At 35.5% G+C, this 18,741-nt stretch overlaps 1 protein-coding gene across 5 annotated transcripts in view; it reads left to right on the plus strand.

The window, feature by feature from the left end:
• Nucleotides 1-4,466, plus strand: part of GALNT13 (polypeptide N-acetylgalactosaminyltransferase 13) — a 733,891-nt gene extending 729,425 nt beyond the window's left edge. For all 5 annotated transcript variants that reach the window (XM_063694846.1, XM_055380888.2, XM_031008835.3 and 2 more), the window contains one exon: nucleotides 700-4,466. In XM_063694846.1, coding sequence (XP_063550916.1) covers nucleotides 700-840 — 141 coding nt within the window. In that variant the 3' untranslated portion in view covers nucleotides 841-4,466. The remainder of the gene's footprint in view (nucleotides 1-699) is intronic.
• Nucleotides 4,467-18,741: the final 14,275 nt, after the last annotated feature.

Below are 18,741 nucleotides of genomic sequence, written 5' to 3' on the forward strand. Positions count from 1 at the left end.
AAGATATATAATGACTGGTTGACATACAATTATTGGAATTTATGAAGAAACTAAAATATAAATATAATGTTTAAAAATATGTGATCATCATGCCCCTGTTTTTATGTTATATTTTTAAGATTCTTAAAAATACAGACCAAACTATTGTAAGGATTTTATCAAGTAAGACAGATTATTTTTTGCTCTGATAATCACTTTCTACAATGAATGTCTTACAGTCACAGATACTATAGCTTGTTTAGTATTTTGAAATGGGAACATCTCTAGCAGTTTTGTTCATTTGGGTCACAGCTGTGCCATCTATTTGCATGTTTACCAAATGGTTACTGAATAACACATGCCTAAGAAAACTAAGCTTTTGCAAAAGCTTGTTAATATTTGCAGTCCTCAACTGAACTCGGAGCTCACAAATGGGCTTTTTGCAAAGGAGCCTGAATTCTTGGCAATGCTTGATAAATGTCAGTCAGTTTCTTTAGCCATCTGCAAATAAAGGTATATTAGACAATGATGACTTCATAACAGTCAAAGTTGTATAATAATTAATCCAGGGACACCTGTGCACAGTTCCTTTTACAAAGCTATCACAGTGTATTATACTATAAAAATCATAAAGGATTTTTTAAAGAACAGATTTTATCTGATGTGCTAGCGAAGCTAAAGATGAAATAAGCTGCACTGATTATTGGTTATCTTTTACAGAGACTCACGTTGCGACATGTTAACAGTAACCAATGTCTCGATGAACCTTCTGAAGAAGACAAAATGGTGCCTACAATGCAGGACTGTAGTGGAAGCAGATCCCAACAGTGGCTGCTAAGGAACATGACCTTGGGCACATGAAGATCATGTCCTCCAAGCCATGAAAGTGTCTACGCTTTTGTTTTTCCATTATTTCAATTGGGGGAAAATATTAACTTTGCTGAATTGAAAGTTTTAAAAATCCTTTTAGTATTCTAAAACACAATTGTTTCTAATTCGTTTCTAGAAATGTTTGCTTATTTCCCTACTAAAATTTGTATCTGATCATAGCACATAAAAATATAAATAATAGCAAACTATTATTAAACAACAGAACAACTTGTAAAACAAATTGTTTGCTTTAAGAAAAATCTTTATTGCACTCATGTCATAGGGTTAATTGGAGGTTATTTTATTTTTGGTTGTCATGGTGATTGAAAGAGATAATGTAAATGCCTTATAAAATCTTCATTATGAAATATTATCAGTTGCTTTATAAACTCACTCTTTTTACGGATCCTTCATGGAAACATGTTTGATTTCTGTGTCTGCAACAGGGCCACATATTAAATTACTTCTGAATGGTGAATTCATCTTACAAAATGTTCCAAGTTTTGGACAAGGAAAAACATTACATTGGATATTGAATTCATAGAGCCTTTACAGAAGCATCACATTTAAACGAATGTGAATTCAAAAAAGAGAAGGAAACTTTTTAAATTCAATTTAAAGTACATAAAAAAATCCGTGAAGCATTGAGGGGAACAAAATGAGTCTAATCCGCAGCACTTCGATCACTGTGAGAGAACTCAAAGTGGGTTGCAATCATTCCTAACACAGGCTGAAACTAAACAATCTTGCTCCCAGAGTTTATGTTGGAAACTCAATTCTTAACCAAAATCTTGGTCTCCACAAACTCTACCATCCCTTTTCTCTTCACTCTATAGACAGTGGCATGCCATTGATGCTGTACAGAATTGCAGGTGAAAGGGAGAATTTTAGACTTAATTTTTAACTCTATTGCACTTAAAGATTTTAGTTAGGTTACTACTGTCATTTTCATTTTCTATGTTAAAGAATACCTTTCAGTGCTATGCTCCAGTATCTAAAAATTTTATCACCAGGGGTATAAACTCAATACACATTCATTAAACTTTTATTGTAATTAAACTGCTATATATTGTTTGCCATATATTATGGCCCAAGGAATATAGTTATAATCAGGCTAGATTCACATTTTCTTTTCTCATCTTAAAACCCTTTATGTTCAAAATACATTAGCAGAGGCCATGAAAATAAAAAATCAGATTTTTGCTAGTAAGTTTTTATATTTGACATCATTTTAAATGCTCAAAGAGTTACCCTATATATGCATGTTATTCATTATAAATGCACTCAGCAGCTAAGAGAAATTTGAGAGGAAAAATGGAAGAAGTGTTTTCTGGAGCAGAAGATTCCACTTCTTTGGTCCTCATCTTTACTTAAAAAGCTCTTATAGAAAGGATTAATCATTTTGACTGCATACAAACTATGTCTCTGACATGCACATACACTGCTTTATAATGAAAATGAGGACACTTTCTGATGGTCAGTAAAATCTTAAATGATTTTTGCAACTGGTATTCCTTCCTCTTTTGACTTTTTATTGGTACAACTGTAGGGAAGAATCTACAACCTGGAGCATTTCAGGTTTGCTCTTTAAATATAGACACCCCTCACCATGAGCTCTCTGTGAATCCGTAAATTTCCTAAAATTGTAAGCAAAATGTTGAATATCAGGGCTTTTTTTTTTCTGAGGTGGGAGTATGTCACTCACAGCAAACTTGGAAAGAAGGCTATGACTCCCAAGAGGCAGTGAACCATTGCCTTAAATTAATAGCAGCCTCTCAAGTCCATTGAGGCCTCATGTAAAATTCCCATTTTTCATATTTACACTCCTTTTCTCCCCTCATTTCCTCTTCTCCTTACTAAGGTAAAAAGACCCTGCACAGCATTATTACTTAAGTTGAAAAAGCTTCAACTCTCAAGGACTCATGTATACCATATGTTCCACTTATTGCTTTGTCAGTCAAAATGCATGTTACGTAGAAAATGATCAATGGCAAATTTTTATAAATGCAGCTACCCCATCAAAGCTGAACTTGAAACGTTTTAGCAGAATTTTAAATATGTGAAAGTTCATTATGGTCATGGTGAGAAAACTAAAACTACATGAGTTTCATGTTAGAAAAGAATTTTTAAACAATCTTCAGATGGCTTGAACACATGCCATTATAGTATCTAACAAAAAGTGGCATAAAATATTATAAAACATCCAACACTAGAAAGCAATGACTGACATTTAATTTGTTTACAAAAATGTTTATTGTCTTCAGTACAAAAAGTTAAAACCATGATTGGATTCATAATGCACTTGTCTTATCCCTTATTTATGGAGCTAGACTGACATATTTCAAACCAATCTCTTCTGTGGTCTTCTCCATCTCAGTTAATGCAACTTCAACCTTCCAGATGCTCAGGTCAAAAACTGAAAGTTGCTTTTGACTCCTCTATTTCTGTTTCAACTTTCGTCTAATCCAACAGCAAATCCCCTTGATGCTACCTTTGAAATATAACTAGAAAAGAATGACTTGCCACCATATCCACTAGGTGTCACTACCTCTAACCTTTTTAATCGCAATATGCTTATTATTTAGTTCCCTAATTTCCCAGTCCTTGTCTTGAACAATCTTTTCTCAGTACAACAGCCATAGTGATTCTGTTAACCATGAATTTGATTGTGTCACTTCCCTGCTCACAATCTTCCAATGACTTCTCCCTCCGGTGGCCTTCAAGGTCCTTTATGAGTGTTACCCCTCTACACGTCCACACCACTCACCACACATACATACACATGCACACACACACACACATGCAATTCTACCTTTTTCTAACACCATCTCTTATCTCTTATTATTCTGCCTCTTACTTACCCTATTATGGCTCCCAAGAAAGTTCCTGCTTTAGTGTTTTGTTCCCTCTGCCCCAGAGAGCTCCCCTTAGTGATCTCAGTTCAAATATTATCTTATCAGTAAGACAAACCCTTCTCCCATCTGCCTTCCCTATCCCCTGTACCTGACAATCTATGAGTTTGCTTCTTTATTTCTTTCTATACTTCCCCCTCCCCAGCCCCAAACATGCCCATCACATGCCCTAGAAGGTAAGTCCCATGAAGGCAGGGGCTTTGTCAGTTTTGTTCATTTGGTATTTCTGGCATATATATTCTCTAAATATTTCTTGAATTAATGAACTGAAAAATGTGTGTTAAAGTTGCTAAGTGTTACTGTATCATACTTTTTTTGTATTTTAAATTTTAAAATAAAGGCTAATATATTTAGACAGGATTTCCAAAAACTTTGTCTTCAAATTTTAATTTTCTTCCTAATACTCTTCACATTAAACTATGGACTATAATTTTCTGGATAAAATATCCTGCCTTATGGAAATGAAATATGAAATTTTATTAAAATGCTGCTATATTATATAAGTTGCTTCATTAAGCTAAAAATAGTTTTTGTTTTTTGGTTGTGTCCAATGGCCACTTGAAAGTATAAGATTTTGACTTTGAGAGGAGAGATATCACTGTCTTAAAAATTATGTATTTTCATGATTTCTTAAGAACTATTATTAAATTTATCTTCTAAGTGCAGTCAATGGAATAAACACAGAGATTTAAAGGACTTTACAGATGACCTTGTCTTAGTTTTTCTGTTTATAGATAATAAGACTGAAACCCAGATATGTAATATAAGTTTTCTAAGGATCATATATCTAAAGTGGTGTTGCCTGGACCCCTTATTGTTAATATAAACTAATACTGTCACTCAAAAAATTATAGAAATGGAACAGTAATGGAAAAATATCTTCATTAAACATGTTATGGGGCCAGGCATGGTGGCTCACGCCTGTAATCCCAGCACTTTGGGAGGCTGAGGTGGGCGAATCACTTGAGTTCAGAACTGCGAGACCAGCCTGGCCAACATGGCGAAACCCCGTCTCTACTAAAAATACAAAAATTAGCTGGATGTGGTGGCACGCCCCTGTAATTCCAACTACTTGGGAGGCTGATGTGAGAGAATTGCTTGAACCTGGGAGGCAGAGGCTGCAGTGAGCCAGGATCACACCACTGCACTTCAGCCTCAAGACTCTGTCTCAAAAAAAAAAAAAAAAAAAATTATGATTAGTATATTGATTCTTTAGAAATATTTAAATTCTTACTAGTAATTTAAATAAAATTAGTTCTTTAAAATAATACAAGCACTAAGACCTACAGCAGAAATAAACTAGAAACAGCATGATTACAGGAACATCCAAGCATTATTTGGCAAACTGGGTTTCAGGGAAGCAAAGCCTTTTCAGTAGTAACTAATGGAACATACTCACTTTCATTTTCCTTCTAATTATCTTCAAGTTAAAAGTAAGGTTTGGCCTACAGCTTGCACAGAGAATTAGACCATCTATTACTGTGAAGATTGGGTTCTATGTTATGGAGCTTCAAAGACTGCAGGGAAATCAGCAGAGATTTCTAGGCTTCCCAGTGGAGCTCTGTAAACTCTGGTAAACACAATCCATAAATTTGATTTTGCCATGGTGCTTAGAAACAGTCTAATAAAAAGGAAAAAAGCGTACAGAGAGAGAAAAAATAACTACACTAAAACAACTGTTTTTACCTTTTTAAAAAATTTGGTGGGAGGTTAGGATCATATTCTGAATTAGTTCGGTAAACCTCAAAATACTGTCTCCCACCACACATGGTTTCACCACTTAAGAAATGATGATCGTATCTGCTCACAACCATTTTACTTGCATCTCATTTACAGATGCTAAATCTAGTCTCAGAGGAGGCAAAACATGTATGCATTCTTAAGTTATAAAGTGTACTGATTTCACAAATATGAAGAATTTTAGAAATTCAAATTTTTAATGGATGTGTCACCATCTACAGCTGTCATCCTGCATGGCTGACATCTGCTGCAAATCTTGAATAAATTTCCAGTTCAGTTGGGCAGCAAAAATTCAATTAGATCTAAAGGCAGCTTGTGTTTCAGGATTCCGCCACTGCCCATTTTCCCCAATATGACAAAATATGGAATAGGTGAAATCAGCCCCTCTTATGTATAGTACATGGACACATCTGTTGTGACTACACCATGTTCGAACTGCTACTAAATATCAGCTATTGTATGAATTTGTGGTGTTGAATGAGCACCAGCAATGTGTTTTAAATAATTTGTGTATATTTGTAGCCCAGTTTGTTTTATATTGGTCAATAAATTCTAAAGACAATTTTCACTGTATTTGTTTTAAAAGAAAAATCCCTCTGAAATACTAGTGAATTCAGGCAGCTCTTTTCTTAAGGATCCTTTAAGATAAAGACCACTTCTGCGATACTTGTGTTACATTATATAAAGTTATTTTGTTTTTGTTTTTAGCTAGGGAGAACAAATCACTCAATATTCTGTTTTTAATGAGTTAGAATGAGAACGGAAAATTACATGATTAAGGCTATATCTATAATGTTTTTTAAAAATGAGATTTTCATCATGCATTCAATTGGTGTGAAAGCGAAAGTAAGCTGCTGCTTGGTTCCAGTTGTACTGAAATTTCTGCTAAAAATAGCACAAGGGGGAAAAAAGAACTTGATGATTACACGTCTTTTTTTGTTTTTTGTTTTTTTTTTTTGTATTTCAGCTTTTTTTGTTTTGTTTTGTTGTTGTTGTTGTTGTTGTTGTTGTTTTGGTCAGTGTAGCCACAGCTAGAAAGGAGTAATTTCAAAAATGTTTTAGATATATGCTTGGCACATGGTTCTTTAACATTTATAAAAGTAGATTGTGCATAATGACAGATTTTAAATACTGTAAGCATTATTAGATGATATAATTGTTCTTTTGCTGTAAATTTAAATATACATTTTTGTAGAGTTAAAATATGCCAATTTAGTTTTCCTTTGGTATATATTGCCTTTTTGGAAAATAAATGGTTAACATTTCAAATCGATAAACAACGTCAGTATTTTATGCTTAACCTCCATGTTTGTAGATTATTTAAATAAATGATTAAGTGCCTATGAATATCTCCTAAAACCAAGAAAATGTTGTGTTCCCAGTACAATTTTGTTATCAAAATATATAAACTAGAAACACTAAAATATGCATGATTTTAAAGCATTTAGTTTTATTTATTTTTGATTCTGAAATGATTTGAGGTGGATTTTTTTCTTTCTGTTTTATAAAAGTGACTAATAATAGAAAAATTTAAAAGTCTCACATCAATGATAAAAATTATTTTTCAGAATATAGACCATACCCAATACCTGGCTTCTGAGACTGGAATCCTAAGACAGTCTGTCAGGGTGAGAGAAGATGGAGAGAAGCTGCCCACTCCACAGCACAGCGCAGGATCAACTCTTCAGTCTTAACCACTAAGATAATCAAAAAGAGCATTTAATTTTCTAAGGTGGAAAAAGGAAGGAAGGGAAGGAAGAGGGAAACAAGAATAAAGAAAAAGGAAAGGGGAGGGGAGGGAAGGGAAGAGAGAAAGACGATTCTAATAATCTGTTTTCATAATTTTATTCTGAAGAGACTCATCTGAAATTTCCTGTTCAGAAGTCTATTGATTTGCAAACATGAACACCTCGCTAGTTTTCCACAACTTAAAGCTGTCAGCAAGTGTAAAGGACATTTCTAGATTTTGTCCCTTCTTGGCTTTCTGTAAACCAAGTGTGACTCCAGATACCCAACTCTGTTACTCTCTTTTCGGTTACTCTTGTCCATGCACAGCATACATTTCCAGCAGTAACCAGTATAACCTAATAAAGCAACCCCACCCACTTCAGGTTTTGATAGATCCGTAACTTACCCTGTCTTGCTTTTCTTCGGCACCTGGTAGAAACAGAATGTGAGCTCTCATGCTCAGAACTGTGCTTTCGTCTTCCTCCTCAGCCAAGGAGACTCTTAGGTAGGCTTTCTGTTGACTCACTCATTTTCTGACATCATGAATTTTTTTCCCCCGCAGGACAGAGGATACTAATCACCAATATCTGCTTCCACTGTGGGAAAGAGGTGGTAGGTAGCCCACTGAAATTCTTCTGACAGAAGTCTCTTCACCAATTTTTTGAAGTGAAAAACTAGGTAAACATGCAAACATCTAAAACAGATTTTACAGTTTTCTCTGCAACACAAAACACCTGAACTTACTGCAGCAAGCATTCTATCTACTACATGATTATATATATAAGGTGGAGGCTGTGAAATCAACATTGTCTAAACAATTGAGGTCAGAATTTAAAATGCCCTTCCTTAAGACTAATGGGACCTGTGTTCTCAGCCCTGAGCCTGCAGCTTGCTTTCCCTATGTACCTGTGAAACATTTTGGCTTTTAAACAATGACATGAAGTTAAGTTGCATATATAAAAGCACTTCAAATTTCTTCCTTTATTTATATGGACCAAAGGGGGTGGAGAATCCATTTTTCCCCACATACTTAGCTTTTTAAAACTCTAGTTTCCATTAGTGGATTTAGAATCATTTGCCTCAGCAGCTCACCAACTCCTCCTTTGGATATTCTTTCTTCATTTTTTGGTTTTCCTTCCACCTCATTGGCCAATGATTTCCAGTTTCCTTTGCTAAGCTTTCCCTTCTTTCTCCCATGTCTTAATATTGCAGTGCCTCAAGGTGCAGTCCTTGGCCTTCTCAATTTGCATTGACTCTTTGGTGATCTCATCCAGAAGCACATATTTCAATGTCTCTGATGCTGATGACTCCCAAATATCTCTATCCAGTTCAAAAACTGCCTACTTGACATCTACACTTGGATAACTAATAGACACCTGAAACTTGGTTTGTCCAAAACTAAACTTTTTGCCTTCTCCTACAAATCTGTTCAACCCAGAGATTTTCCATCTCAGTTGATGGCAACTCCATTTTGCCAGTTGCTCAGGCCTAAAATCTTGGTATCCTTGAAATCTCTCTCTCCATTAGAAAATCTCCTTGATTCCACCTTCACAGTGTTTGCTGAATCTGACCACTTCTTAACACCTCAACTACTCCCATTCTGGTCTGTACCACCAACTAAATGATAGCCGGAGTCTCCTGACTGGTTTCCAAGTTGCTTCCACCCTTGCCTCCTCCATAGTCTGTTCTCAAAGAGAGCCTTAAATTTATATTAAAAAAATTGTTTAAAAGAGAACCAGAATAATGATATAAAATGTAACTCGGATATGTCTCTCTTCTGCTCAAAATTATCCAGTGGCTTCCTTTTTTGCATAAAGTAAAAGGCTATGTCCTTATAAAAGCCAACAACACTGCATGCTGATCTGGCCCCTGTTAACTCTCTGACCTCCTCCCATACAATGTTTCCCCTTATTCACTTCATCCCAAGCTGTGTCCTTGCTGTGGATCTGAACAAGCCAGGCATGTCTTTGGTTTAGGGCCTCTACCTGGAATACTTGTTCCTAGATGTCTACATGGGAACTCATTAGCCTTAATCACAATTAAATTCTCTATGAGATCCTCCCATCTACTCTTTGTAATACTGTAGCCTAATTTACTTAGTTATCACTTTTAATGCTTAGTTGTTTATTGCCTCTCTCTCTCTACCCCTCACCCCTACCAAGCACCCTCACCCCTTGAATAAAAGGTACCGCAAAACAGGAATCTTAATTTCATTGTGATATACTGCAAGTATCTAGAATAATACCTGGCACATTCTAGGCACCCAATACATATCTGTTGAGTATCAAGTGAATTTCCATCCTTCCCTTCTATTGGTGCATTGTATTCCATGCAAGGGACTTGGGAGTTGGTGGGAAAAGGGTTGGAGGCAGAGAGAGAACTTTAACATTTTTCTTGTTCTTCTTTATAGTGATACAGTTTAACCTCCACTATACTTTTTAATGTCCTCCTACTAATAGGGTTATGTCATTTATCTTCATTGCAAAACTATTAATTTTTAAGGGAATGGATGCATTTGGAACTTGAGACAATTCCATAATCATACAACTATTAGGCTAATTATATTTGATATGACCCAGATAAGCATTTTTTTCTCTAATGGAAGGATGGTTTGGGGGCATAGAATAATGGAATGTTAGCATGACAAGGCAGCTGGAGATGTCATCATAAAAAAGTTGCAGTAGATTATTTGTACAAATTTATTGTGATGTCTTTCTAAGGTTTATTTCTGAAAACTACATACTTAGACATTCCTAAGGATACATATATTTAAAGGAAATGCATAGTATAAATTTATAGATTCCAAGTTAAAATAAAATACTGAAAATTACATCCTCCCTCCTGTGCCTTTTATTAGGGTCACCATTTGTGTGCACAAGTCTCTGGAGATAGGTATGGAGATGGGCTTCTCTCTCTGATGTTTGTCAAAATCTTAGGTGGTGTTAGCTCTACACTAAATATGACATTCTCTTATCTTCCATCTACTATGGACAGATCCAGGAGGTGCTAACTATCCTATCACAATTGGCAAGAGGTGGGAGTACAGGTTGTTTTTAACTGCATTGCAGGACCAGGCTCTGAAGACAGCTGCTTAGATCTAACAGCAATTTCTTTCAGTAACAATCAAGTAGGAGAAGAGCCACATTTGCTTAGGTAACTGCTCAGTTCAGTTTTCTTTAACTTGAAATAGAATCTGACCTTTTTATCCTATAGTTAGTATAGTAGGAAGAGTATGGATTTTGAAGCCAGGTAACTAAAGTTGTCATCCCACATGGGCCACATACCATCTAAGCTGACAGTTGTACTTGTCCATATCAACACCAGTGCCCACCTCAGGCCCACCTTGAAGGGCTTTTGTGAGGGTTAGCAATGATTCAGGTAAAGTGCCTCTTGCAGCAAATGTTAGCTACATAAGTTTACTACAGTCTTCTATGTTCATTGTAATTCTTCCATGTAGAAGACTAACTGACACAAAAGCTTCTTTTAATGAATAAGAAATATCCGGGCATTTTGTTTTTCTTTTCCCTCGTTTTCCTATCATGTATAGAAATTGGCTTCTGTTTTGCATCATAAGCAGACTAAACACTCTGTGTTTTGTCCCTCTAGGCCTGCAAGTCAGTGGAGGAGGACTTAAACTACAGCACCCTGCAGCAGACACATTTTGGAACTTCAGCTATTTGTGTAAGAAGCTCTTGAAATCAGCTTTTCTGAAAAGTGGCACCTTAGATTTACAGAAGTAAGCCCAGAATGCAAACGGTTTTAACCATTCTTCAGTAGCTACCATACTGACATCCAAAACTCTGTTTATGATAAGCTATGTTGATCCTTAAAGCTGTGCTTTATAGATAAATATTTTGAAAGGATTTCCAATGCTGTTTGACTTATTGCTGCTTTGTTTTTCAAAAGATGCAGGTAGCAGCAGAACTCAAATTAATGTACATGTGCCAGTACATGAGTCATTACGTAACTTACTTTTGACTTTAAGAGCTGAAGTTGCCCATGGCATTGAACTAATTGATATTTTTATCCTTAATTATTCTCAAAGACTCAAAATAGAACCATTTATTTTTCCCATAATAGTTTATTAGCATATTTTCTTTTTTTTTAATGTTTAATCTATTTAGAGAGAAAATCGCTAAGTCAGAAACAGTTGCCAACAGATGAATAGTACATCTTAGGTAAAGTTCATGCTTTCAAAACTCTTATTGGGTTCGAGTAAAACTCTGGATTCTCTTTTTTATTTTTATTTATTTATTTATTTTAACTTATATTTAAAGTTCAGGGGTACTTGTGCAGGTTTGTTACATAGGTAAACTTGTGTCATGGGGCTTTGTTGTACAGATTATTTCATTACTCAGGTACATTCTTTTATAAGGAAAGAAATTCTTAATTTTTAATAATCTGAATATTGCCAGAAGGCTCAGTATAGAAACACTTTCCATGCAAGTTAGTGATGACAATGCAGGATGTGAGGATTTTTTGTGGTTGTTGTGGTGTGCGTTATGATTAAACGTCAAATATTGGTTATTATGTGATTAGTTATTTAATGTCAACATGTAAGAATTAAAGAAAGATGAAGACAACAATCTATTTGCATTTTAACAGTTAAATTTAAATTAACTAATCACATTGTAATCTTCAAATAGAATAAGGGAGCCAGTCAGGCAAAAGAGCTTTCTTCATTCCCTACTCAGGCAGAATATTTCAACCCCATTTTCCCTCCTCAGTGCCAACATCTGTCTCCACCTACATGTCAACCAGATGCATGTTTATGAAGGTGATATACTTTTGGCATTCTCTGGGAATTTGCCAAGATCTTAGGCAAAAGGAATTAGGGTTAATGGGAAATAAATAGAAAAGTGAGATCTTTTTAAAAAAAATGAAGTTCTCATAAATCTCAGTGAAGAAATATTATCCTGATTAAAATAACATGCATAGCTTATAAAAGATTATCATCAGCTAATCTGAGTGTATTGAAACCAAGCAGGTTATATTAACATGTATCCTTATGCTTACATGCTATGTTTTGTGATTAGAGAATACGGTTTGAAAAAATCCTTTTCAAATTAAAGCTCTTGGGCCAACAGCAATTAGATAAATCTAGTTTCTGACTAATGCTCTATATTCAGATTGCTGCTTGGATATTAAGGTGGAGATCTGATGGGTAGACAGATAGAAAGGCTCATACATTTGTTATGATGTTGATTCATTTTGTGACTTCTTGCTTATTACATCCACTATTTATTGCTCCAAAATAAGAAGTCTCTCTTCTAGGTCAAGTTTGACAGTCAGAAGAGAATGTCTGTAATATTCCTTCAGTTTAATTCAATTGCAACCTAAAACCACCACATTTATAGCAAATATGTTTTACAATAACAAGGTGTATTAGAAAGGGCAGGCTTGAAATGGATGAATCAGAATCCAATTGACAATTCTAGCAATGAGAAAGTTCTTGAAAGCTATGTTTTTCATGTGCTAACCATTGCACTGGTCCCCACCTCCTTCCCTCTGGGAACACATGATCAGGAATGAGCCAATCATGAATCCCTTTGCCCCTCTGACTCTAGTGATTGCTCCAGAGATAGACCTATGATAGAAGCGAGGCTAATTAGATTTCCGGTTTTTTCTGTTTTACAAGTGTCTTATTTGGAACTGGAGGATAATCTTCCCATTTCCTCTTATGGTGAATTAAAGAAAAAAGACTGTATCCCAAACTCAAGCATGTGAGGTTTCCTACTTACAAAAAGTGAGTAAGAAATTAAAAGAAAAAAAAAAAACGAGACTCAAAGTTTAGGTCCCTTGAACTAAGTGCAGTGCAGTTCTGCCTTCATCGTTTCTTTTGTTTAGATAGTTTTTCAAAAAACTCCTCTCTTGCTTAAACTGGTTCAAGGTTGGGTTTAAGCACACACAGATGAACGTGTACTGGGTAATCCATTATTTAAGCTAGCTGAACATGTTTCATCATTTGAAAAACGTAAATGATAAAATGGTCATCATGGATTTCTTGTAAAAGTGTAATCTATGCAGAGAGTCTAATTGTGCATGAGTCAAGGGGGTGCTCATGGAAATTAGTTTCCTGATGCCACTTTTATTTCCAACATGCCACAGAAAAAGAACTTGTCTAGCAGACCTTATTATATGCTCAAGTGAAATATTTACACACCACTAATATATCTAGAGTTTAAGCTAACTGGCTGTGGCTTTCTTGGAAGTGAGGGGCCTTAATTTTTAGTACTTTATCATAGTAAAAAAAAAAAAAAAAAAAGTAGGCCTAGTGACACAATCCCTCTCAGTTGAGGTTACTTTTTGTTTTAATACAGGAAAAAATATTACAGATTATATTAGTTACTTTTCAAGTGTAATGCCTTGAAGTGTGAAAGTGTGCTTATTAAATAGCATCTATGGTACAGTGATTATGCACTATTATTCCCCCCACAGACCTTACCTCTCTGTTAAAGGATTGCCTTGGCCAAGGAAGCCATTATATTTCTAACTCTCATAAACTGAATTTTCAAATGACAGCATGTGAAAAAAAGTCTTTGTAGAGGCAGGGCACAGCTAGAAATGCATTTCAGCAATGACTGTCAAAGAATATGATTGAATCAGAGGGAATGATGGGACCTATATTTGAAAAGAAAAAGTTAATTACTTTGCATTTGATTATAATTCATTGAATATATTCATCATAATCAAAATTATTTGTAAGCACCTATATTCTAGAGACTAAAGCTAAAATTTTTATGCATGATTTGAATAGACTGAGACCCTACATTTCTGGGAGCTTATGAGTTAAGATGGTAAAATAATGACATTAGAAACAGACATCAACATCATCAACACCTGTGCCTACCTTGATGTGCCATCTGTAAATATATTAACTTAACTATAATTTTATTTAGTATAATGGACTATATGTAATATTGGAATAGTGTAATATTATTTGGTATAATGCCTTCAGGAAGGAGTGGCATTGGGTCAGTGTTTAAAAGATGAAACAGAGGTAATTTTGTGATAGCAAGAATGGAAAATCTCAAAGGTAATCCCTCAGATACAAAAAGAAATAAGCTAGTGTTTTTGTGACTGATGTTTCTAGTAAAATTTAAAATCAAGATTCCTAATAGTAATAAAATGTAGGCCTAAAACCAATTAAAGAAGTCATAAATTATAAAATATTCTTAACTCCTTTTGAAGAAAAACCTTTCAAAATCACTCATCCATTATTGTGTATGCGTGTGGTTTTGTGTGTGTGTCTGTATGTGTTTATGTAGAGTATTCTTATTTAAAACATGATAAATAGGCATCTTACAGGCTTGGAAGCAGGCTAAAAATATCTGCTAAACTCCCCTAGGTTTCACGGCAGAGGCATAGAGCTCAGAGTTAGACAACTGAATTCTGTTTTCAGCTAAACCCCTGACTTCTGAGAGTAAGGCTTCAAGGAGCTGTTGTTGTTGCTAAAGGCACAGCAAAAGGCATGAAGAACAGTGGTGCTTGCCGTGAAGATTTTCTAATGGAGGTGGTCCAACCCTGCTGTTTTCTAAGGCTACTGTTCACTCTCAAGCTGCCTTCGTGATGCTTTCTCTGTGTATTAATTTCCTAGGGCTGTTGTAACAGAGTAATAAAAACAAGGAGGCTTACAACAACAGAAGTTAACTCTCTCACAGTTCTAGAGGCTAGATGTCTGAAATCAAAGTGTCAACAGGGCCATGCCCTCCCTGATGGTTCTAGGGGAGAATCCTATGCCTCTTCCAACTTTTAGCATTTGCCGGCAGTCCTTGGCATTCCTTGACTTGTAAGAATGTGACATTCTAGTCATGTGGCCGTCTCCTCCCTGTGATGTCGTCACATCATCTTCCCTCTGTGTCTGTCTGTCTGTGCATCCAAAATACCACTTTTATGAGGATATCAATCATAGTGGATTAGAATCCACACTAATGACTTCATTTTAACTTGATTACTCCTGTAAAGACCTTCTTTCCTTTTTTCCAAATAACGTTACCTCCTGAGGTACTGGAGGTTAGAACCTCAATACACATTTTTGGGGACACAATTCAACCCATAACATTTGGGGCTTATGCCTTCCTTTAAGGTTGACTCACAAAAATAGGAGTCTAAAGGGATTCTTGGAGCAAATTTCAGCACCTTCACTTTCCGTGCCATTCTTATTCATGTTTCTACACTTTATACATTTCTAGCCTTCTCACATCACACTCCCTTTTCTTCTAAAATCATACATATTGCATTATACTCAGAGTTTATTTTTCTTTGTAATACTCTCCTCTACCCCCCACCCCCTTGATAGAAATACTAATGACCTGCAATCAGAACTTCCTATAAAGAGTCATAAGAGGGAGATGATATTATTTTTAAGTGTGTTTCTTTCCACTCCACCTCTCACCTATGCAGTTTCAACTTCCACATGGACAGGATTGGTGAGTAGAATAGGATGGAACACCTACCCAGTTGTATATTGGTTTCTTGCCAAAAATACTTTTCTTTTTCCACTTTGTCATCATGCACCCTAAATCCCTTACTAGAACCTCTCCAACTAAATATTGTGTTAGTTGTGCTGAGAAGTTGATATCCTTCAATCTTTGGAAGACAAGTGACACCACCTTCTGACAAATGGTGTCCAAGCAGCATTCTACTTTTCCCAGCATGCCTTATAAACCATATTCTAATTATCCATGTGTGCTGTCACATGAAGCATTGCTCTACACTGATAAAGAACAGTGCCCAGGGACTACCAGAAACCCACCCATAGTCAACCAAAATTAGGTTTATTAACCTGCTTCAGCAAATAACACATATTGTAGTGAACACTAAGATGTGTCAGAAGTTAGTAAGCAAGGAGGGAGAACTTTCTGAGCAGAAGAAGCAAGAGATGTAAGGCATAAAGTTATGAATCATGATGATGTGATTAAGGAGCTATATGAAGCTTGCTATGGCATAAACTGGCTCACATGGAGGTAAACAGAAATGAGAAATAAGAAATAAGCTGTCTGGGACAGCTTTGCCTGCCAGATAAGGGCCTGGGACTTTTTTCCATAGGTAATGGAGTGCCATTGAAGAATTAAAAGCATGCTGGTGATATAATTATATTTGGATGTTGGAAATTGCTCTTTAAAATGAGAAGGAAGCACAGGTTTGAGGGCTTGAGACTTTCATAATAGTTTAGACTAGAACAGATGAGACCTTGAAATAGACCTGTGGCTTTAGGAATGATTTTTGAGTTATGTCAGACAGAGATGAAATTGTACGGCTTAGTAGGTGATGAGGATGAAGTAGAAGGAAGAATCTAGGGTAGGAATATTAAATCGATTTCAACACAGAATGATAACTGATGAATTCAAAGTGCCTGCTTGGAGTGCTCAGTTCAGACTCATTTTATGGCTATGGGAGTACATATTAGGAAAGCGGTGAATTAACCACAGTTTCCATGGCATGAGGAGGGAGAAGGAACACACTCATCATGTGAAAATGGCACTGTGGCTGCGTAACTAGATACCATTTCATAATTCTCTCTTCCTTCCAGATCTCCAGTTTCTTTTCAGACAGCCACTTTTATATTTTATGTTCTTTAGGAAAAGGGATCATATAGGGCAACTTCAATGGATATTCATAAAATGTCACTCATCTCCTTTGCAGAGGGATTGTCCAAGAGCCTAGGCCTAAGCACTTCAGCCCCTGTCACTTCCACAAACAAAGAGGTTGGTTCAGAAGTGGGCATGTGATGCCATTCAGTTCAATGAGATGCCAAGAGAGCTTTTCCAGAGACTTCTGGGAAATAAAGTTTCTTGCTCTTAAGAGTAAGCTGGGGGAAAAAAAGGGTAAGCTAGGATTCAGCCAACTGTAGTAGACCAATAAATATCCATATTGTTTAAAGCAGTTTGAGCTGAGATTTCCATTACTTGTAATCAAAACACATTACTTATTGATGGTTTTGTTGTCCTTCCTGTAGCACAACTCCCAAGTTCTTATTTTCAGTGACTAGGTGGATGTTGGTTGCATTCATCAAGCTGGACAACAGAGGAGGTAAAGATTTTAATCCTAGGTTGGTTGGATTTGTGACACATATAAGACATCCAGAGAAAAATAACTAATAAACGATGTACATGCTCATCTATACTTCAAGAATGAGATCTAACTTGGAGTTTTAGATTCGAAAATTACTCACATACAATAGGGGCTTTAAACCATTGTGCAAAATGAGACAGAATATTAACTTACAAGGTAAAGGGCAGTATTCGTGTTTTTTTCAATGACATACAACATGACACTTAGAGTTGAACAGAAGATAAAATATTAATGTATATTGAATGTAATGGGAAAATATTGTTTTTTAAAATTTCATTTAGTTATAAAGCTGTGTGCTCTGGATCATAATATAAGATATATTTCTTACTATAAGTAGAAGTCAAAATAGCTTTCAAAACACTGATACAGAGGGAGAAACTTAGAAAGCTAAGAACAAAACCTGGGGACCATGAAGACGAGAGCACGAGAAAATAATTCTGAACGGGAGACTGAGAAGGTAAAATCCACATAGAATGCTCTCACCATTTTAAATTCATCTGTATTTACCTTTTAGCAGAAATTTCTCATGCAACAAGAGTGATGGAGAGTCAAATTTGGGTAGGAACAACATTAGGTTTAGTAACTACTCTGTCTTACCTATCTTGCACTTAGAAGAATATGCCTTTCCTTCATGCACAGTGATCCTTTACAGTTTGGACTCCTCCAGTCTCCTATTCCCCAAAACTCCATCTTTTCTCAACACCCATTTCTTTTTCCCTAGTAATGTTTGAATTTTCAATAGCTCCAAAATTTCATATTCAGCTTCTTTTCATATCAGCTTAAGAAGTCTCTACTTGTAAAGTATTGTAAACTTTTTATATGACAACACCTTGGAGTGACTAGGAGTGTAAAAAAAAAGCGAGGAAAAATCCTAAGTTTTAGTTAGCTGAATTATCTTATATAAATATGATATTTTTAACAGAATTCGCCCATGTGAACCTAGATTAGACAGACTAAATCAGTTTTTTACTTGAATCATAGGAAAAACCTCATTTTTCACCTAGGAAGTGAGAGTGTGAGTTATAGGAGATCCCCGGAGACTCAGTTGGATCAAAATTCAATTCTGTTTTTAAATAGATTTGAAAAGTGTGGATCACTGTTTTCAGCAGCATCCCACGTAATCATAAAAATTTCATGCTGGCATCTCACAAATCAATGGTGTTTTTCAAGACTTTCTTTTTTTTGTACATTTGTTTGAGTGGCTAGAAGGATTAATTTGTTCTCATCAGGGTACAGACCACACAATACTGCAGAATGAACATTTTAATACAGTTGTATATTTAATGATTGCTTCTTTCTTGTGTAATGTGTATTATAATTTTGAAATATATCTGAGATGTTTGATTTTTATTGTATGTTAATTTACATTTCACATGCATTCATCTAAGAATCTGTGAAGAAAAGGGGCTCATCTCAAGGAAAGAACGTAATATTTCAT

The sequence above is a fragment of the Gorilla gorilla genome, chromosome 11, assembly GCF_029281585.2.
Source record: "Gorilla gorilla gorilla isolate KB3781 chromosome 11, NHGRI_mGorGor1-v2.1_pri, whole genome shotgun sequence".
Lineage (NCBI taxonomy): Eukaryota > Metazoa > Chordata > Mammalia > Primates > Hominidae > Gorilla > Gorilla gorilla.